Genomic DNA, 22937 nt, shown 5'->3' with positions numbered 1-22937 from the left:
TTTAACAATTTTATGGGTCTGCTGTACTGGTTAAAAGGCTCAAATATACAGTATGTTCCTTTTGGACTCCGTATAGCTCTGAGTTTTTCTATTCTTGGCCTCATAGTTCAGTTGAAAATATAAATTGGAAAGAGCTGAAGAGAATTAAAACCAGTTTAAAATATACACTTCATGGATTTGTAAATATTCTGTAGTTGATTTAAATTTTATAAATTAACGCAAAATTAAGATGCAAAATCGTGATTTCAAGTGAATTTTGCTTTGTTGGTCAGATGTTGGCTGAGGAAAAGAGCATTTCTGCACGAAATGCTGAGGAAAGGGATCGAGCGGAGGCTGAAGCTAGAGAAAAGGAGACTAAAGCCCTGTTGTTAACCCGAGCACTGGATGAGGCTCTTGAAACTAAAGAAGAATTGGAGAGACACAACAAGCAACTCCGTACTGAAATGGAGGACTTAATGAGTTCCAAGGATGATGTGGGCAAGAATGTAAGTTGACGTAATCACATTAATGCTTAATTCAGATACTTGGGTACATTTATCTAACCTTCATGTGATTTTGTGCAACCATCAGCAGTTAGGTTATAATGATTTTAAAATGGTATTCCAAATGGATTGAATGTGGGTTTCCTGTCGCAAGACTATTTGTCATCTCCATGCGATTTTATTGCTGCACCTGTCCATATACCATTAGGATTTTATGAAACTTGAGGGAATGAAGCCTTCGCTGTATGGTTACCTGTAAGTTTGGTGTAGAACTTTTTTTTGCATTCATAGTTTTAAAAATGGTATGAATAGCAATGGTCTAAGCACAAATATTTTGACATGGGCATCAGTTTTTAAAACAGCAAATTGCATTGGGAGAACAGAGGATTCAAGATGAAAGCAAAAAATGACCTTTTAATAGAAGTCATCTGAATAAATTTAACTTGATTAATCCTCGTATCCTAGTTTTTCTATCAGTAGAGTAGAACAATTTCAATGGGTTATAATTGGTATTTAATTGTTAGTTTTAAAGTTTTGAGAAATACTAATTGTAAATTAGTTCTCTTGGCATTCTACCTATTCCTGAGTGCAATTTGAGTTTGATTGTACAGAAGTGATGCATTTTTTTTAAGCTTTGCTTTGTCTGAAGTTGAAACCGCAAGTGGTTCCCTTGCAGTATAGGATTCAACCCTGGTAAGATAAAACTACGTCTAGTTAAAATATTTTTTATTTTAATATTATTACAGTAAACCTTGAGGTTAGGTACTGAAAATATTAGATGTTAATTGTACTTCTAAAATTAAGTAGGAAAATGTTTCAGATACTCTGGTCTTAGTGTGATACAGATGAATTCAAAGGCTAGTGTAGATAGATATGGAAATTTGCACACTTGATTTCAAGATCATTTAACATCACCTTGTGAATTACAGCTTTGTTCAAAAGTAACAAAGGAAGGTGAAAGTTCCTCAGTTTGGAAAAGTCCATCTGCCACAATGTAAATTGTGGATTCTAACTCCTGGAAAAGCAATGGTAGGACCCTGAAGCGGATGGGGAGTTGGCCAATAAATAACTGTACCTGATTGATCTGGTCTTTTATTTTGGAAGGTGCATGAACTTGAGAAATCCAAGCGGGCCTTGGAACAACAAGTGGAGGAGATGAGGACTCAGCTTGAGGAGTTGGAGGATGAGCTGCAGGCTACCGAAGATGCCAAACTTCGTTTGGAGGTCAATATGCAGGCCATGAAGGCACAATTTGAGCGAGACCTGCAGGCCAGGGATGAACAGAATGAAGAAAAAAAGAGAATGTTGGTTAAACAGGTAAATTCTTTATCAGAAGATGTCTTCCTCATCAATATCCTTTTCATGAATACAAAATTTGCTAAAGTAAATAAAGCATTAGTTGACATAATCCCAGTACAAAACTCGGAATTGAATTGTAGAACATCAGCAGTTCTAGTAAGCACTGTGCCACAATATTAAATTAGCGTGAGTGGCAGAAAGCTGTCCTGCAACTCAGTTGCACCAGGTTCTCGGTTGACATTTTCATTCATATATAACTTTGTACAGGCAGGACATCCAGCTATATGCTGGAGGTCATTTACACACAAGTGGCTTCAACTTCCTGACCTCTGGCTAGGACTAACGATAGACTTTAAGTGCTCAGCAATTATTAATTTGCCTTGTGTATCTTACCCCTGCTCATATCTCATAATGCAGGAGGCCATTCAATCTATAGTCTGTACTAGTTCACTTAGGAAGCCCATTCTCCACTTCCTGTGGATTTTTCTAAACCATCAGATGCTTCGACCAGCTTCAGGTGGGGCCTTTGATCCTAAATAATCTTAATGTAGTCAACAATGTTGGAATGTGCTGTTCTCAATAATTTAACCATTGATTGGTAATTTCAGACAAGCTAAGTGGTTACCTGAGCTTTGGGAATCCAGTATAATTAATGTGCAATTTAATAGCTATTGGGTTATATACCACAATTCAGTTATTTGGTCTTGCTGGGTTTCTGGAGAGCTTAATTTAATTCTAGATTATTCAGAAATTTGGGTTGTAAGTATCCATTGCGGGGGGGGGGGTGTTGTGGGGGGAGCCCTTCAGTTTATATTTGATTCAGCTGTCAATACCAGACACTTGAAACAAAGGGCCAAGCATTAAGCTGGGGATTTCGGGTGTAGGCCATTTCAGTAGGCCTATATTAAATACCTTTAATAGCTTTCAGCTGAATGTGACAGCATGTGGAGTGCAGGTGCATTGTGGGAATTGTGACAACAGGAGCTGTATGTGAACCAGTCCATTGTCAGTGGCACAAAGATTGGCAGTCTTTGGCAGAGTGAATGATTAGTTTTTGATGACTGGAACAAAGTCCCCATTATAGTTATGTTCATAGTGAACTCCCTTTTTGCTCCGTAACATTATGATTACTCTAGCAAATATTGGAGAAAACTGGCAAGAATTATCTTGGAACTGCACATTTTAGTCCAACTGTTCAAGTGGTTGGGTTCATTAGGCCACTTAACACTAATGTTCTAATCATTTCAATTAGACCTTGCTCCTGTGAATAAATAGGACAGAATTGTAATAGTGAACATAGGAACAAATGTAGCTTTGAACCTTTCAGCATTTAAGTAGCAATAGAATAAACAGCATTAGATCTGAATTTTGTAGATTGTCACTTTACTATGAGGTTGGAGTTAGTGATGCATGGAGTGAGGTGTTTGCAGTTCGCTAACGTCATTAATGCGTGCTATAGGTTCGTGAGCTCGAAGCAGAGCTAGAGGATGAACGGAAACAGCGGGCACAGGCGGTGTCTGCAAGGAAGAAGCTGGAGATGGATCTGAAGGATCTGGAAGCACAAATTGAGGCAGCAAATAAAAGTCGTGAAGAGGCAATTAAACAACTCCGAAGACTTCAAGTGAGTCACTTTAAACTTCCACAATTATAGTTTACTTCTGCAAAGGAGGAGATCCCGGATCTTAATAAAGTTAGAGATTTTCCACTACTGCAGAATGCAGTTTATAATACATAGTATTATAGTGAATGACTGTATAGTTCATCTGCAGTAAATTGCACTGAAGTTGTGCATAGTTCATTGTCAGAAGAACTTGAAGATTTAAACAAATTCACACCTTTTTCAGGCACAGATGAAAGATTACCAACGTGAGCTAGAAGAAGCTCGTGTTTCCAGAGACGAGATCTTTGCACAGTCAAAGGAGAATGAAAAGAAGCTGAAGAGTCTAGAAGCAGAAATTCTACAGCTTCATGAGGTTTGTCACCATACTTTCACTTAGGCGTCAACCAGGCAAAGGGGAAATGCCACGCTTATTGGTGCAGATAACACAAGTTTGAGTAGAGAAGTTACCAACCTGGGGCAACCACATAAACAAAAATATTTATCTAACTGCAAGTTTGGAAATAAACTTGAGTCAGTGAAATGAGATGAAGCTATCTGTGTTGGACTTTTAACAGGGCGAGATATAGCTGATTAAATTATCAATAAACTCTTTTTTTAAAAAAAAATCTTGTATAACAGTATGACCCAAAACAAATCCATAGCAGCAGTCTTTAAAATTCAGTGACTAATAACTAATATCTGCATGGAAGTCGGTTGGTATGTATTCTACTTGGAGGTCAGTGACCAGTGGTGTTCCCAGAGATCTGTCCTGGGACCTCTCCTCTTTGTGATTTTTTTTTTTAAATAAATGACCTGGATGAAAAAGTAGAAGGGTGGGTTAGTAAGTTTGCTGATGACACAAAGGTTGGAGGTGTTATGGATAGTCTGGAGGGTTGTTAGAGGTTACAGCGGGACATCAATAGAATGCAGAACTGGGCTGAGAAGTGGCAGATGGACCTCAACCCAGATGAGTGTGAAGTGGTTCATTTTGATAGGTCAATTTGAAGACGGAATGTAATATAAATGGTAAGGTTCTTGGCAGAGTGGAGGATCTGGGAGATGTTGGGGTCTGTGTCAATAGGACACTCAAAGCTGCTCCACAGGTTGACTGCGTTAAAAAGGCATATGGTGTGTTAGCATTCATCAACCGTGGGATTGAGTTCAAGAGCTGTGAGGTAATGTTACAGCTATATAAGACTTTGCTCAGACCCCACTTGGAGTACTGTGTTTAGTTCTAGTCACCTCACTACAGGAAGGATGTGGATACTATAGAGTGCAGAGGAGATTTACAAGCATGTTGCCTGGATTGGAAGGCGTACCTTATGAGAATAGGTTGAGCGTACTTGGCCTTTTCTCCTTGGAGTGACGGAGTATGAGAGGTGACCTGATATAGATGTATAAGCTGATGAGGGACATTGTGTGGATAGCCAGGGGCTTATTCCCAGGGCTGAAATGGCTAACACAAGGGGACATAGTTTTAAGGTGCTTGGAAATGGGTACTGAGGGGATGTCAGGGGAAAGTTTTTTTTTTTCCCCACACAGTGGTGGGTGCGTGGAATGCACCGGTGGTGGTGGTGGAAGCGGATACAATGGGTCTTTTAAGAGCATCTTAGATAGGTACCTGGAGCTTAGAATAATAGAGCTATGAGCTAGGGAAATTCTAGGCAGTCTCAAGAGTAGGTTACATGGTCAACAAAGCATTGGGCTGAAGGGCCTGTAATGTGCTGTAAATTTCTATATTCTATGATCACAATGTTTGAAATGTGCAGCCTAAAGTTAATACTTGAATTTTGGCTATTTCTGTGTGGTTTGTTCTGGTCTTGGACTATATAAAAGGCATCCGTTAGTCTTGCGAGACCATGGATCTGCTCCTGGAAAGTCTTCACTCTCCAGGGTGCAAGCCTGGGCAAGGTTGTATGGAAGACCAGCAGTTGCCCATGCTGCAAGTCTCCCCTCTCTACACCACCAATGTTGTCCAAGGGACGGGCATTAGGACCCATACAGCTTGGCACCAGTGTCGTCGCAGAGCAATGTGTGATTAAGTGCCTTGCTCAAGGACACAACTATATATTAGAAAGCAAAACATCGAAGGTTGTTTGTGGCATATAGAGGGCAGCACAGTCAGCAATGTAGAAGTACAAAAATACATTGATATAATTATGAACCAAACTCTGGCAAGATATTTCAAAGCATTTGAACTAAGGGCATCTATTTGCATCTAAATGATAAGGTATGGAATACTACCCCCAAATAAATGTAGACGATTTTATTGATTTTAAATACAGTATTATATTCTCCAAGCAGGGGGTACTCTGGATATATGGAACCAAGTTAAGTGAATGGAGCCACTTAAGGCAGGATCCCAACTGATAGAAGAGGTTAATAGTTTTAAAACTTAATGTGCATCTAAGGAAATTTATTGTAATGCTGATTTGCTCAGGAATTGTTAATTTTTTAATTGGGTCGGTGGAGATTATTGCTTTATTGCTGCCTTTGAGCCTTGCATGGAACTGAACTTTGCACTGTTTTGCAGGAGCTGGCCGCTTTGGAGCGAGCACGTCGCCATGCAGAGCAGGAACGTGACGAGCTGGGAGATGAAATTGCAAACAGCACATCTGGAAAGTAAGGAAGCATGACATTGGCCCATTACCCCAGTTCTTAATATAAACTGCTTTACATAAAGCAATTGATTTACTGATATTTAAAATTAAATGTATTTCATGTGTCATCAGCAAGAAAGCCTAGGTTGAATGCCTCCAGAGTTTGCAGTTGTCTGAACATACCCAGCTGTAAGATTTTTTTGAAGGTAGCCAAGCTAGTCCAAACTTTGAGTTTTTTCAGGAGTTTGTGAGCATCTGTTGAGTAAGGCTCAAAATGGTAGCTGATTTCAAGATTAACTTTTAGTTACAGCATTCATATTTTATTTAATTTCCCTCTGCAGGTTTATCCCTGAAACTGGGGTACTCCACTTAATATAACACAAAAGTAGCATATTGCACATTTCAGGATACTTGGATGTTTTCCTTGTCCGAAGCCTTTTTTTTTCCTCCTAGAATTTTGCTGTCCGCTATTTGGTTCCAGATACCAGTACTGCTTCCCAAATATCATGTCTTTTGTAGATAACTAGACTTCTGATTTGGTCTTTGACTGATGCATTGGAAACAAGCACTTACTATGAAACAGTATTCAAATGTAGAAATCTTGAACACATAAGTATCTCATTCAAGTTGCATGGAAGCACACTATAAAAGGTGGGGTTAAGAGGTGTGTGGGAAAGCCATACGTAAGCACAGCGTTTCTTGTGGTTACTGATGGACATTGGTGCTTATTTTCCTTAGCCATGTCGATCATGCAACCTGTCTTGCAGTCAAATGCCACAACCATATCGCAGCTAATTATTTTTGCAAGAAATATATACTTGTACATTTGGCAGGTTCTAATTGTTGCAAATGCCCTAGCTACGGGTAAATTTCAGTCTTGAGAATTGCCTTTACATTTTAAAAGCACAAAATCTGGATTGTACAATTGCTCCTCCTTGCAGTGATTCTCCAGTTCAGTTTTCTTTTGCTTAAAATATAAACAATGTGCAGTGAGTGATGGGTTGGCTTTGTATTTTCTTTATTTTTGTGTAATCCATATTCTACAATGTCTAATCTGATAATGTGGAAATTAGATAATTTACCCAAGCATTACACTCTTGGTCAGTGTATCAGTGTTGGTACCTGATTAAATAGTTGCTTAGCCTGAAATCAAATTTTAAATTGTTTATTTTCAAAGTAGAACATTTAATTCCACAGCCAGTCACAGTTTCTGAGCCCTAGGACCACATTTGAAACTTAAAATCCATTTAAACCAAACAAATTGGTGTCTTGGATATGTGAAAAATTGAACTGGTGTAAACTTGCCCTTATCGTGGTTCTGCAGGTCTGCTTTACTGGATGAGAAGCGTCGCCTGGAGGCTCGTATTGTCCAGTTAGAGGAAGAGCTTGAAGAAGAACAGAGCAATACAGAACTTCTGAACGATAGATTCCGAAAAACCACAATGCAGGTTTGGCATTGGTTGATTAAAGTTATAAAGCTTGCCACTGGAAATATTCTGTTGTCATTCTTTTTTGTCCTTGATATCTTTTACTTCAGAAATCATATTTTAATATAGACACCGGGCCACTAGATTCAAATGCAGTTTGCATGCTAGAAATTTCCAACCCATTCGACCTTTTCCCTATACCATGCTTGGTCCTGGATGCAATTAAATGTTGGTAATTTGTAGAGAAGGGTGAAGTGAAATACCTGCACTTCTGCTCACAGTTCTTCAGTAGCTGCACTTAGTCTGGCTTTCAGTGGAATGATAATTCCCAACTTCTGCTTGAAGCAGCCCAGGTGCCCTGGTTGAAGGTGGCTATCACCCACTTTCTGGTGAATGAACTGGTTGCTTTCAAAAGGCCCTGGAGCAATGATTCGAGATTTAAAGTACATTTATGATCAAGGTATGTATGCAGGATACAACCCTGAGATTTGTCTTCCCCACACAACCATGAAACAAAGAAAACCATGGAAGCGATTCCAAGAAAAACTTCAAATACACCCCACGCACAAAAGAAAAATCATGCAAACGTCAAAAAATAGGAGTGAAAAATTGCAAATTATTACGTATATAATTATTATTTATTTTGGATACTTTATATACCAAAAGACAACGTGAGAATTAGAATCCCGTCGATTCAGCTTTCAAGAACTCATCAACTCATGTTCCTGATATTTATTGCTTGTGTATTTGTTTTTATTTTTATTATTATTTTGTATTTGCAGAGTTTATTGTTTTAGAACATTGTCCATCCTTTTGGGTGTGGTCTTCCAATGATTCTATTGTGTTTTTTGTATTTACTGTGAATGCCCAAAAGAACATTAATCTCAGGGTTGTTTATGGTGACATACCTGTACTTTGATAATAAATTAGGGTTGAACTTTGAGAAGTCATCCCACCTTGGAAACCAAAATCTCATTTTCCCAGTTCTTTCTCATAGTTGGCCTGAGTATTTTGTGGAAATCTGATTAGAAGGGGGGATTTTGACTGGTGAGCTACTATCAGAATCTTCCTTCAGGTCACCAAGAAATTACTTTTGAATTTAAGTGAGTTAGCTTCGCTCTTATTCCATGCTATCTGTTATCTGCCGATTTCAGCTGGCCACAGCATTCTTTTGCTAAGTCAAAACATTCAGCTTCACTTTGATATATTTAGCTTATCAAGGTTTTGCAAGCCAGCAGGATATTGTAGCATAGACCATACAGATACTGAACAGTTGGAAGTAAAAGGAAGGTTATTCAGAGTTCAAACATGAGAAATAATTTACAGCAGTGGACATTCTGCAAATGTATTTTATGCACTTCAGATAACATTTAGTTATTTGCTCATGATAAAATTTAGTCTATTTGCTTCCTTTCTCCAAACTTATTTCAATGCAACTTGTAAGATCTGAGGAGGTTGTATTGCTTGCCAAGAGTCAACTTGGCCAGCACAACATCACTTTGCTGGATCATTGCTAACATTCAAGCCAAAGACTTGGAGAGAAACTTGGCAATTGTGACACTCAGGAAAGACAAAATCTTAAATTTCTGACACATAATCTATTTGCTGTGGTGTGATTTTTTTTTGTGGCAGGTTGAAACTCTGAATTCAGAACTTGCTAGTGAGCGCAGTGCTGGACAGAAGAGCGAAAATGCACGGCAACAACTTGAGCGCCAGAATAAGGAACTAAAAGCCAAGCTGCAAGAGCTGGAGGGATCAGTCAAGTCCAAATTCAAGTCAACAATTTCAGCACTGGAAGCTAAGATAGCACAGCTGGAGGAGCAACTTGAACAGGAAGCAAAGTAAAATAACTATCCAATTTAACAAAAGCGGGTAGATGCATGGTTCCTTGGAGTCTCACTTGACAGTTTAGTAATGCAGTGAATAGTCCCACTAAACACCAGAAAATTAAAGTGGCTGCTTGAATTTAATGTGCAAAAATAATCCTTGGGTGTTGTTTTTTTAAATCTCCCAGAGGCCTGTACTTCTGTTCCAAAGTGCATTTGATAACTGGGCCCCAACTCAAATTGCTAGTTTATGAAGTGGAGAAGAGAAGCAGTTTCCTTTATTCCAGCACTTGGGGTGGGGTGGTGTGCTTTTTTGGGCCATGAATAATAATTGGTATGTTTTCAGAGTTGGATTGTGATTGTTGTACTAGATGACAAAATGGAGATGATTAACATTGTGGTAGTGCTAGAAAGCGTGCCAAAGGGATTCAGCAGGAGGCTGAAAATGGAGGGCTTTAGTTACAAGGTGAGATTTGATAAATTGGCATTGTTCTTGCTTGACTGTGGAGTGATTTGTAGAAGTTCATAAAGTCATGAAGGCTGTACAGTCTTTCTCCAAGGATAGGGGAGTTTCAAACTAGAAGACATGGGTTTAAGGTGAGAGGGGCAATACTGAAGGAAGATCTGAGGGACTGGTTTTTCTACATGGAGGGTGGGGGATACTTAGAACAGGCTGCCAGAGGAAGTGGAAGCAGATACAATCAGTGTTTAAAAAAGCATTTTGACAGGGACATGGTTAGAAAGGAATAGAGAAAGATGGGATAAATGTAGGAAAATGGGGTTCGCATAGATAGGTATCTTGTTCGTGTGGGCGATTCAGGCTGATGGGCCTGTTTCTGTGCTGTAGAAACGCAGCACGATGGGATGGTTCACAGAACCACTGCCTTGAAGTACCGACAACCTGTGTTCATCCTGACTTCTAAAGCTGTCGGTATGGAGTTTGCAGATTTCCACCTGGAGTTGATATTAATACGGGTTTAGTATACATAGGTGATTCATGTTTTGAATGACTCAGTGGGCTGCAGTGTGGTTCTGTGCTGGGTGAATCTGGCTCTAATTTTAGTTTACATTTCATTATTAGTGGCACTCCATTCAAAACATTAGTGGTGAAGCAAAGAAGTCATCAGGGAATAGATGTTTCATGGTTATAGTAGTTTAGAGTGATAGAAGTTTGATTTTTTTTTGACCAACTGGCATTTAATTTTTACAATACAATTTAAAATGTGACAAGTGATCTTTCTCTTTTGCACAGGTGGCTAACCCCACAGAAAATTGCATATTTCATGGGAACTGGTGTTAAGGGTTGTATATGTAGCTGGGGACAATGGGAAATGAATTAATCTGTCTTTTAAATCTATTCTGTTCATCCTAATCTGAAATATGAAATACATTAATGTGTTGATAGTCAGAAAAGTTGGAGGCTCGGGCCAGCTGGTGGCGCAATGCCATCGGCGAACTGGGAGCGGAGGTTCCCGGGTTCGAAACCAGTGGGGTCCACTCCCGAGTACACTTTCCATCCGTGCCGGGTTGAATGTTGAGATCGCAACTCAACCTCATAAAATAAAGGGAAAATACTTCGAAAATGTCTGTGTGAGGAGTGGCGAGCCACAGAGTCTGTGTGTGCGTCTGTGTCTGTCTCTCTCGTTCCGCGCCTTGTAAAAAGACATCATCACACACGAACGCAGGCACACACCAAAAAAAAGTTGGAGGCTCTGAAAGTTTATGAATATTAGTTTTCTCTGCATTTGTAATAGCACTCTGTTATCTCCAAACAACAACTGTTGTATTTAGCATTTGAACTGAAGTTTGTGAAATTTGATACTCTGAATCTAGTGAAAAGAAATCTTAAGGATTTTAGTTCAGTTAGTCAAAAGACCTCAATGCTCAAATCTGCTGAGCTGATTTCCTTCATCAGTTCATCCATTGGAATGCAATTTGTTTAGATAGGACAACTATATTCTTTGTGCTTTCGTTTATAGTGTCAGCAGTCGTTGGAGCTGCTACTTGTTCATTCCCCTGAGCCATTGCCAGGTTGATTTTGTGCCAGTAGATTTGTTTTGAATTTTGCTTTTAAGTTGGTGACTTTGTTTGCAGGGAGCGAGCAACAGCTAACAAGTTGGTACGACGCACAGAGAAAAAACTGAAGGAAGTCTACATGCAAGTTGAAGACGAACGTCGACATGCAGATCAGTACAAGGAGCAGGTATCGTCTCAGCTACCAGTATAACATTTTCTCAGTATAATCTTCCACTAATAGTTGAAGGGTTAACTGGCCACATTAAAGGGCCCAAATGTAGAAATGAGTGGTAGAATCTGTCAGAATACTACAATATGGACACAGGTCCATACTGATCAGAATGTCCCTCTAAACCTTTAAAATTCCTTTAAAAGCAATTGATAAGAATAAAATGGGTGCAGAGAGACTTAGTTTAGGAGAGTGGGCAAAGAAATGGCAGATGAGATGCAACGTTGACAAATGTACGGTTTTACATTTCGGAAGAAGAAATAATCGGGCAGATTATTATTTAGATGGGGAGAAAATTCAAAAATCGGAAGTACAAAGGGACTTGGGAGTCCTTGTGCAGGATACCCTAAAGGTTAACCATCAAGTTGGATTGGCGGTAAGGAAAGTGAATGCTATGTTGGCATTCATTTCAAGAGGAATAGTGTATAAGAGTAAGGAGGTGTTGATGAGGCTCTGTGGGGCATTAGTGAGACATCATTTGGAATACTGTGTGCAGTTTTGGGCCCCCTATCTTAGAAAGTATGTACTGATGTTGGAGAGAGTACAGAGAAGATTTACGAGGATGATTCCTGGAATGCAGGGGCTAACATATGAGGAGCGTTTGTCGGCTCTTGGATTGTATTCATTAGAGTATAGAAGAATGAGAGGGGATCTCATAGAAACATTTCGAATGTTGAAAGGGTCGGACAGAGTAGATGTGGAAAGGTTGTTTCCCATTGGTGGTTGAGTCCAGGACAAGAGGCCATAGTCTTAGAATTAGAGGGTAGCCAGTTAAAACGGAGATGAGGAGAAATTTTTTTAGCCAGAGGGTCGTGGATTTGTGGAATTTGTTGCCACGTACAGTTGTGGAGGCCCGATCATTGAGGGTGTTTAAGGAGGAGATTGACAGGTATCTAATTAGTCAGGGTATCAAGGGATATGGGGAAAAAGCCGGAAATTGGAACTAGATGGGTGAATAGTTTAGCTCATAGGGGAGCTGCGGAGCAGACTCGATGGGCCGAATGGCCTACTTCTGCTCCTTTGTCTTGTGATCTTGTCTTGTGAATGTAGCATATTGTAATTGGAAGATTTCTTGTTGGCATCATCATGGTGGACACTGGCCGTGTTTCTATGCTGTATTAGTGACAGTCTTTGACAAGTCAGAATGCCTTTTAAAGTAGTGATGGTCCCCCCCCCCCCCAGCTTGCCCATCTCAGTGGTATTGGAATATGTTCCATATGTTAATCTATTTTTTTTTTAATGATTGAATGCTCCTACCAGTTGTTAAAACATTTGCTCATTTGAAAATGGACTGTATTTGGAATTGGCCCATTTATTTGAGTATCAGCCATTCATTTGGCTCTGAAGACCATAAGACTACAAAATAAAAGAGCAGAGTTGGGCCAGTCAGCCCATTGTTTGCCCTGCCATCCCATCATAGCTGATTTATTATCCCTTTCAACCCCATTCTCTTGCATTCTGCACATAACCTTGGCCCTCCTGACTAATCAAGAACCTTGTCAATCTCCGCTTTAAATATACCCAATAACTTGGCTTCCACAGCCATCTGTGGCAATGAATTTCACAAAGTCACTACCTTCTGATTTAAAGAAATTCCTCCTCATCTCTGTTGTAAATGGATATCTCTCTGTTCTGAGGCTGTGCCCTCTGATCCTAGACTCAGCCACCAGGAAATATCCTCTCCACATCTGCTCTATGTAAGCCTTTCAATTTTCAACAGGTCTCAATGAGATCCCACCTCATTCTTCCAAACTCCAATGAATACAGGCCCAGAGCCATCAAATGCTCCGTGTATGTTAACACTTTCGTTCTGGGTTTCATTCTCCTGAGTCTCCTCTGGACCCTCTCTAATGCCAGCACATCTCCTCTCAGAGAAGGGGCCAAAACTGCTCAATACTCCAAGTCTGATCTGACCAATGCTTTGTAAAGCCTAGGCATCACACCCTTGTTCTTATATTCTAGTCCTTTCGAAATGAATGCTAACATTGCGTTTTCTTTCTTACCAGAGACTCAAACTGGAGATTAACCTTTAGTGAATTCTGCATAAGGTCTCCCCAAGTCCCTTTGCACCACTGAATTGTGAATTTTCTCCCTGTTTGGAAAACAGTCCTCACCTTTATTCCTTATAAAAAAGTGCATGACCAAACACTTCCCTACACTATATTCCATCAGCCACTTTTTTTCCTGCAGATACCCTGCTTCCTCAACACTACCTGCCCTTCCATCTTTTATCGTATCATCCGCAAATGTGGCCACAAGGTTCTGTCATCTAAATCATTGATATATAACCAGAAAACAAGTGGTCCCAACATTGAGCCTGTGGAACACCACTAATCACTGGCAGCCAATCAGAAAAGGCCCCTTTATTCTGACACTCCGCCTCCTGCCAATCAGCCAATTCTCTGTCCATGCCAGTATCTTTCCTGTAGTGCCACGGGCTCTTATCTTGTTAAGCAGCTTCATGTGTGGCACCTTGTCAAAGGCCTCCTGAAAATTCAAGAAAACAATATTCACTCACCCTTGTCTGTCCTCCATTATTTCCTCAAAGAATTCCAACAGATTTGTTTGGCACAAATTCCCTTTTGAAAACCATGCTGACTTAGACTTATTTTTTTCATGTGCATCAAATTACCCTGAACCTCCCCCTTAATAATGGCCTCCAACATCTTATCAAACACTGAAGTCAGGCTAACTGGCTTATAATTTCCTTCCTTCGGCCTCCCTCCCTTCTTAAAGAGTAGGGTTTCATTTGCAAATTTCCGGTCCTCAACCATTGCAGAACCTAGTGATTTGTGAAAGATCATTAATGCCTGCACAACCTCTTCAGCTACCTCTTGTCAAACCCAGGGGTGTAGTCCATCTGGTCACAAAGTGATCTCTACCTTCCAGCCTTTCAGCATGCCTAGCACATTATCCTTAGTAATAACAACTACGCTAATTTCTGCCCGTTGACAGTTCTGAAGTTCACCTGTCATTTCTCTGTCCCCATTACCTCATCCAGCACCATTTTCCAGCAGTCCAGCATCCACACTCGCCTCCCTTTTACTCTTTTGGGAGTGTGGAGTGAGGAAAAAAACCCTCTTTTGTATTGGCTAGCTTACCTTTGTATTTCATCTTTTCTCTCATGGATTGTTTAGTTGGCTTCTGATTTTAAAAACTTCCCAATCCTCTTAACTTGCCACTAATTTTTGCTATATTATGTGCCCTCTGATTTGTTTTTATGCTGTCTTTGACTTCCCTTGCCAGCCCCAGTTGCATCGTTGTCCCTTTAGAACACTTCATCTTTGGGGTGTTTCTGGCCTGTGCCTTTCGAGTTGCTCCCAGAAACTCCAGCCATTGCTGTCCTGCCATCATCACTGCTAGAGTTCGTCAATTTTGGCCATCTCCTCTCCCATGCCTCAGTAATTCCCTTTACTCCACTGTAATACCGATATGTCTGACTTTAGTTTCTCCCTTTCAAACTGCAAGATGAATTCTACCACTTTATGATTCGCTGCCTCCTGAGGGTTTCTTTATCATAAACTTTCTTATCAAATCTGTTTCATTACACAACACCCAATCCGGAATTGCCTTTCCCTAAGACAAGCTGCTCTCGTAGACATTCTACAAATTCCATCTCTTGGGATTTGGCGGCAACTCAAATTTTCCCAGTCTACCTCCATATTGAATATACACCATGACTATCGTAGTACTATCCTTTTTTACATGCTTTTTCTTTTGTGTATTGTAATTTGTATCCCATCTCCTGGCTCTTGTATGGAGGTCTATATATTTTACCAACAAAGCCACCCCATCCCCTGTCTGCCTGCCTGTCCTTTGATACACTGTTAGATGTTAAGCTCCCAATTATGATCATCTTTCTGCTGGAACTCAGTGATGCCTATGATGTCATACTTGCCAATCTCTAACTGCTGCACAATAATCTACATTATTCTGTATACTGTATGCATTCAAATATAACACCATCAGTCCTATATTCATCACCCATTTTGATTTTCGCTCCCCCCCGTTACACTTCAGCGCTTCCCACTGACTGCAATTTTGCCCTTTCATCTGCCTGTGCTAACTGAGTCTCCATGCACACTGCATCTACCTGTGTTCTAACTGCCCCATCCTCAACCCTATCACTCCAGTTCCCATCCCCCTGCCAAATTAGTTTAAACTCTCCCCAATAGTTATAGCATACTGCTTCTGACAAGTAAAAATTTATCAGCTGCTGGAAAGTTAATTAAAATGAGTTTGTGTTTTAATAATTTAAGTTCTTTAGATTTTTGTTTTAGAATAACAAATGCATTCCTAGTGAATTTTGGCAGAAGATCTGCTCCGTGGTTCACTGGGGAGGTGTAGAATAGGTATCAGATCAGTGTTCCGTTGTTCTGCACTTTAAAGTTTAAACTTGCCCCCTTTTGTTTTCTGTACATGGTGCCTTGGGTTAATAATGTTAGCTGTGGGTTAGATTTTAATTTAATCCACAGTCAGGTCACTGGTCTGAGTGCTACTGGTACCATGTAACCCAGTACTACCTGTCGCATGTGGCTTGCCTGGTGAAGAGGGTGGCTAGACACCCTGCAGGACGAAAAACAAGACCTGCCAAAGGGCGGATGAACCCTCTCGTAGGGTCGATGGCCATCTAGCAAACACGTGCCGCGAAGCACAGAAAGGGCATCCCTTGCATCAAAGCTTGGCCTGGCCACTCTCTGTAACAGAACTTGCCCCAGTCATCTTGGACCCCACCATGCCACTGGATCCGGGAGGGGATGTCAAGAGGGTGGGTCTGGACCTGTGCAACCCCCTACTCACCTAAAATCCACTCACGTACACGCTATTCCTTTCTAACTGAAAGGAACCATCATCATCCTATGGGATGGATAGCCAGAGAGAGAGAGCGATTTTAATTTTTGTGCTACCTTTTGAACCTTCTGTTTCTACCATTTTTAAAACAAAACAAGGAATAAGAAGTGTGGGTAGAGGATAGGAGGGGAGAGACATTTGTGGAAATGAGGCAGAAGCCTCAGTTGCCAGTCTCATGGTTAGATGGTGCATAGAATCTGTCATGATCAGGGTTATTATTGCTAGTATTTTGTAAAATGTTGTTTTGTGGTAGCAGTATTGTGCAAGACATAATTACTACGAATTACAATGTAAAATAAAATGCAAAAGAGGAACAGTAAGGTGTTCATGGACTATTCAGAAACCTGCCAGAGGGGAAGAAGCTGTTCCTAAAATGTTGAGTGTGGGACGTGGGGCCCTGTCGCCCTCCAATTGCATAATGCAAGCCTGTAGCCCTGCACAGTGACAGTGTTTCAGAAGGACCTGATGTATGAGCTACTGTTCTGCTAACCATGAGTTTGTCATCCTAAAACTGTCCCCATAAGACAATGAATCCTATCTGCTTGCACTCGCAAGCATAAATGATTGGACCATAGAAACTTGTGGGTTACTGGGTTGTTCAGCAGTAGGAAAAGAAAGATGAAGTGAATGCTTAATGTTAAGTTTACAGGCAGAACCTGATTCCAACTTCAAAATAGGTCTGAGTTTTTTTTTCTCTCCAGGTGGAGAAGTCGAACTCGCGCATGAAACAACTCAAGCGGCAGCTGGAAGAGGCAGAAGAGGAAGCAACCCGCGCCAACGCAGCCCGTCGGAAACTCCAGCGGGAACTGGATGATACCACGGAGACTGCCGAGGCGATGAACCGTGAGGTCAACACTCTGAAGAGCAGGCTAAGGTAAAGTTGGTGTCAATCTTTTAAGAATTTTAGCCAGAAAAAGTCTGGATGAACTTCAGATGGAATTGGGATCATAGTACTTATATTCTACACTCTGAGACTTGCCAGTTCGAAGGCCACAGTTTATCATTTGAGAAGGCATCTGGAATTCGTGGACTTGGCAATATCAATGAAATTTTTGGTACAGGAAGCCATTTGGCTTGCTGTGATCTTCACACACACACAATGCTGGAAGAACTCAGCCAGGCAGCATCTATGGAAAAGAGTCAATGTCTCAGGCCGAGACTCTTCATCAGGACTGGAAATGAAGGGGAAAATTCTCTCCAGCATTTCGTGTGTGTTGCTTTGAATTTCCAGCATCTGCAGACTTTATGTTTGCTGTAATCTTCAAAGTGTTTCCTTTATTTATCATCTCCCTTTCATCTTGTACCAGCACAACAGACCATCCAACCCTTCGGTCCCATGTCAACTCCCAGGCAAACAGTCCCATCCCTCTCCTTACTTCTGATACTCTGATTTATTTAAATCCCTTTTGATTCTTTATAACCTGCACGAAGCGATAAATTAGTGGCCAGTTAATCCACAAGCACATCTTGGCAGCAGAAGAAAATGGGAGCGCCTGCAGGGAATGTGAGTGTGCACATTCCACACATATTTTGAAGACAGGATGGAATTTGGATCCCTGGAGCTGAGACTCAGTAGTACCATTTGTCTCACCACTCTACATTCAGCACACTCCTCATGTTTCAGTCCAAATCAATGAGACCCACTTGTCAGCAAGAGTCAGTAGATGTGATCAGGCAACAAGTCTTTCATCGCCTTCCGTACCCCCAAGATCGAGAACAGTTAACTCTCTGACAAGATGTAGTGGTTGATTCCAGGGAGACTAATTCCAGTAATTAACTGAACCAATGTGTGATATAGTGTTGATTGTTGAAGAAGGCTAGTTTAACAGCAGCTTTGGGTCTCCACTAAACAGCTGCCAGTGTGTATATTTTGCTGACAGTGTTATTTCAATTTGACTAACACAATTAGGCTATGAAATGGATATGACTACTTAGTGGAGGTGTATTTATTTAATATGTTCTTTAATCATTCTGTCTGTTCCCAGTCCCCATTCCATGCCTCCCTTTTCTCTGCAGTAACAATTGAAAGTTGGGTAATGTCGCACTATTTCAGTATTGGGGTCACTCAGCAATACTGCATGGATAGTGGCCATTCAGCCCAACAAGTCCATGTTAACCATGGTGCCCACCCAACCTATCCCAATTTTTGCGTTCAGCCCCTGCCCTTCCATGTACCTATCCTTCTTAAATGATATTGTACCTGCCTCAAACACTTCTGGTTGCTTGTTCCATATACTCACAACACTACATGGAAAAGTTTCTCTAAGGTCTCTTTTAAATCTTTACCCTCTCAACCTTAATCTCTGCTCTCTAGTCTTGGTCTCCTCTACACTGGGGAAAAGACTATTATTGTCAAATTTGATGATGCTGTCATAATTTTAAGTATTCATTGGAGCACAGGAGAATTAGGCACAACTTTATAGAAATAAAGTCCCATCCTGGCCAACCTTTCCTATAACTCAGGCTCTTTAGTCTTTGGCAACATTCTTATAAATCTTTGGACTTTTCAGTTTAACCACATCCTCCTCATAACAGGGTGCCAAACTGCATTCAGTATTCCAAGTGCAGCCTCACCATTGACTTGTAGAACTGCAACATAATGCCCCATCTCCTATAGTCAGCTTCTTGACTAGTGAAGGCCAGCCTCCTAAATGCCTTCTCAACTCCCTGTCCACGATTGTTGAAATTATTACATATTTTACAACATCAGGTAGAAAAAGCTAAAGTTGAGGAAACTGGTGAAAGGTGAATATAACATTCCTATAGCGGCAAAACTTACCCAAAATCAAAACACTTGCCTGCGACCATACGGACTGTTATACTTACAAGATGTGCCCACGGCGCCAATGATTTAATCCGAAAATTGAACCTATTATTTGATCCTTACAATAAAGCATTATTGAGTGTTCTCAAGGATCAGCAAAAGATGCGACCACCACTGAGCTACCCACTGCAACGAAATAAGCAAGGTAACCTATTCCCTTTGCTTTTACCATGTCCCCTCTCATGTGACTAGCTACCATAATAAACAGTAAATGTGCGGCAGAAAATACAAAGCAGATAGAGAACAGATACAAAGATCCTACATTTCCCGTTTCTCACCAGTTACATTATAGTGTTAGAGAAGTGCTGCACAGAAAATGTTCCTTCAGAACATTGAGCTGGAGTAACTTTGTTACCCATTTGCACACATTCTGCATATCAGCTTCCTCCAGACTCCCACTCAGCTGCCCACAAGGGGCACGACTTTGGGATGTGAGAAGAGACCAGTGTAAACCACGAACTCGTGCCTGTGTGGAATTAATACAACACCCAAGGTCAGGAGTTGGACCAGTGTCTCAGTCTTGACCTGTGAGGCAGTAACTGTACAGGTTGTGACCTCCTATCGTGAACTATTAATTATCAGGTGGTATTGATGGGCATTAATCGTCACCAGAAGGAAACAAGTTATTTACAGAAAGGCTTGTGATCAGTGCCACTTCACATTGTTCCAGGCGGACAGATTTCAACGATGAAAGGGTTTTTTTTTTCCCTGCTGGACCACAGTTATACTCTGACCAATTTTATAAGAATTAGTACACACCCATCAGCTTCCTCATTAACAAAACTGCTTTAAAACTAAAGTTTAACTATGTATATTTATTGCTTATTTGTAAATGTGCCACAGTGAATGCATGGATCCAAAGCACTTGCCAGTTGTTTCCAAGTCAGTTACTTGATAGAGCAAGTGATTGATGCAAAGCTTATTCCTAAGTCTAGTAGAAATAATGCTATGATTTTTGTCTCATTGGCTTGTAATATTTACTAGTGAGATATTTACCGTTGTATTCCTTAGGCGGGGTGGCACTGGTCTGACATTCACCACTAGTCGAACCGGAAGACGTGCACTGCAGCTGGAGGGTACTGCACTTGAACTCTCGGATGATGACGTGGACAGTAAGGGTGGTGGTGATCTTAATGAATCGTTAAACCAGGCAGAGTAGAGTCATTCATGGTTAACTAACATGGAGCTCCTTTTCCTGATCAAAGAGAAGCTGAAGATTAGAATGATTACTGAACTGATGATTTCTGATTCTTTCCTTCCTATTTTATTTTTTTAAAAAACAAGCAAGTTTTCAAGTAAGCCATTGTCCTCTTGCATCTTAATTTACTTTTTATCTTGCTGCACCCTACATATTATATCCCAAATTTCCTTTGATTATCAAATACCAATTTGAACACATTTAAAATGTTGAACTACACCTAAACCCAAATGAGATCTGGGAGTTGGGGTGTAATCAGAAGGAGCCTTATATATTGTTATGCATGCTACAAGTACAAGTAAACATGTATTTCCATATAATTCTGTGGACAATGGCTTAGAATTTATTGAGTTGTTAATCTGCAGCCAATTGCTGTTTAAAGACCAAACTGTGAGCGTTGCTGGATCTGAGTAAACAAGTTTTATCGTTGTAATTATCTATTAGGATGGCAGTATCTGGTGAGCATCGTGTTCAATGCAAGGACAGGCCTGCATTGTTAGTGCCAACATATACTTTGAGTAACCAGGGACTAATCAATAACTCAAATTTAGCTACACTGAAATATCCTGGAATTACCATCAGTCATAAACCTGTGACTTAATCTACTTGTGATTTTTAATGTACATTCACTCCTATCACTCCAACTTGCTGGAACCCTTTTCAGATTGTTAGTGGGGATCATAATTTGCACAAATCATTTTGAAGTACAACAATTGGAGTTTAATAGCTATATTGTGATTAAAATGTTCTTTAACTGTGTTTAGTGTTTGAACTGTGTTCTTGTGTTTTCCCATTAAGCTGCTTACATTTCGCACATGAGCATGAGTACTTCAGACACTTTTTTAAAATGCCCTCTTCCATTCCTATTTAGTAATTTTACCCCAAATATGGATGAAAGTTTTTGTACAATGGACCCAGAACAGATTGGCCTTTCTAGTTGATTGATTAAAATCTTTGAATACTGTTTAGATTAGCTGCTTTCCCACAATCTGTTCCTATGTAACTTCTTCCAAACAGTATGCAGCTAATGTTTTTTTGCATAAGGGGTGATGGACACTTGATTTTCCAAAGTTCATAGAGTATTTGCATAAGCCTTCAAGCTACCAGATGCTGCATGTTTCAAAGTCGAAAATCAGTTCATATCAATTTTTATTCAAACAGGAGTTCCATTAGAATTTATGTGAAGAGATTTCAGAAGTGCCTTAGACACACGGCTTATAATTTGGTTACAAGATCAGGCATCACAGTAAAAACATATAATACACTATGCTGAGTATGTAACCATTAAAATGGTTTTCTATTTTATGCAGCTGTGCTTCATGCCTTGTAAAATCCCTGTGATCAGAATTTATATTGGGGGTTAACATGGTGTTTTGAATATGTACCTTGAGCCTTCTGTACCATGCAGGAATTTCTTAATATCTTGTTTAAAACTTTTTAACATCTGAAATATTTTTCTGTACGAGCTGTTGATCACTAGGCACTGTCACTCTCATACCTTGTATACCTGTATTTCTAGACAGCTATACTGTTCAATAAAAAAATTCTTGGAAAGCAACAATTTTTTTAAGAAAACAATAAAGTTAAGTACAACATTTTATCCTGTGTAATCCTCTTAATTTAGACAACTGTGCCTGTTAGTTCTTGATCTTTGCCAGTAATTCTCATTTAATGCTCTGAAAGAGATGAGTCCCACTTATTTGCTTCAATGATGTTTTAAAATTTGTACTGAGTTCAGTCGGCTGTTGATACCTGGTCAATTTGTACTGTCTTTTGGAGATTTCAACCCTGCAGTATTCCCTTTGAACTAATTACTTCATTAAAATGAACCACAGATTCTTATTTCCTTCTCCCACCCCAAACCTGCTCCAAACACCAAAAAAATTCTTTGGGATAAGGCAGCTGATGCTTATTTCCCTAAAATATGCTAAATAGTGATTTAAATTATTTAAATAAGGTCATACTTCTCACACAGAATGATTATGAAGAGTAGAGTATCTGTTTTAGAAATGAATATTTTTGTTATGCCCTAATTTGATTTTTCTCCTAGAGTTTCAACAGTCTGACTGCACTAATACTCTCGAATAAATTTGTTCAGCCTGATTAATGTGGAATTTGCTGGGAGCAGATCAGTGGGATGGATGAGGTGCACACTTGAGCACAAAAACAAAACTGGGCCAAAGTTATTGCCATTATACTTTCCTGAGCCACTGTAAATAACCCCTTAACCTTTGGGATTGCAGATTACCAGTTTACTAGATAGTGCACCCTGTTCCTAAAATCAAGATGCTGGCAACCAGGAATTGTGTGGTGCAGTGATGCCAGTGGGTGTAAGGGTAGGAATGTGCTCTGCCAGTGTCAAAGCTGCAGAAACAGCTGTCAGTTGGTAATCAAAAGCTTTGAACATTGAGAAATGTTACTGGTGATGCAAATCAAACAAAACTGGAATATAATTCATAGTTGCTGCTTTGGTGAAACTAGTAGTTTCTTGCTGTGCCAGTTGAATGGATAAATGGCTGGACGCTGAACTCTGGTGTTAATTGTCACAACAGAATTGGAAAATTCTGCGGTGTTGCCAGCAACTT

General features: G+C 40.1%; 1 protein-coding gene across 9 annotated transcripts in view; it reads left to right on the top strand.

Annotated features, from left to right (window-relative positions):
- Positions 1 to 21950, top strand: part of LOC134360227 (myosin-10) — a 168274-nt gene extending 146324 nt beyond the window's left edge. For all 9 annotated transcript variants that reach the window (XM_063074315.1, XM_063074314.1, XM_063074313.1 and 6 more), the window contains 10 exons: positions 273 to 485; positions 1587 to 1799; positions 3241 to 3402; positions 3626 to 3754; positions 5915 to 6003; positions 7306 to 7429; positions 9041 to 9249; positions 11329 to 11437; positions 17032 to 17204; positions 20166 to 21950. In XM_063074315.1, coding sequence (XP_062930385.1) covers positions 273 to 485; positions 1587 to 1799; positions 3241 to 3402; positions 3626 to 3754; positions 5915 to 6003; positions 7306 to 7429; positions 9041 to 9249; positions 11329 to 11437; positions 17032 to 17204; positions 20166 to 20313 — 1569 coding nt within the window. In that variant the 3' untranslated portion in view covers positions 20314 to 21950. The remainder of the gene's footprint in view (positions 1 to 272; positions 486 to 1586; positions 1800 to 3240; positions 3403 to 3625; positions 3755 to 5914; positions 6004 to 7305; positions 7430 to 9040; positions 9250 to 11328; positions 11438 to 17031; positions 17205 to 20165) is intronic.
- The last annotated feature ends 987 nt before the right edge of the window (positions 21951 to 22937 follow it).

The sequence above is a fragment of the Mobula hypostoma genome, chromosome 22 (genome assembly GCF_963921235.1).
Source record: "Mobula hypostoma chromosome 22, sMobHyp1.1, whole genome shotgun sequence".
Lineage (NCBI taxonomy): Eukaryota > Metazoa > Chordata > Chondrichthyes > Myliobatiformes > Myliobatidae > Mobula > Mobula hypostoma.
Note: the sequence above shows the minus strand (reverse complement) of the source record. Positions and strands in the feature narration are given on the sequence as shown.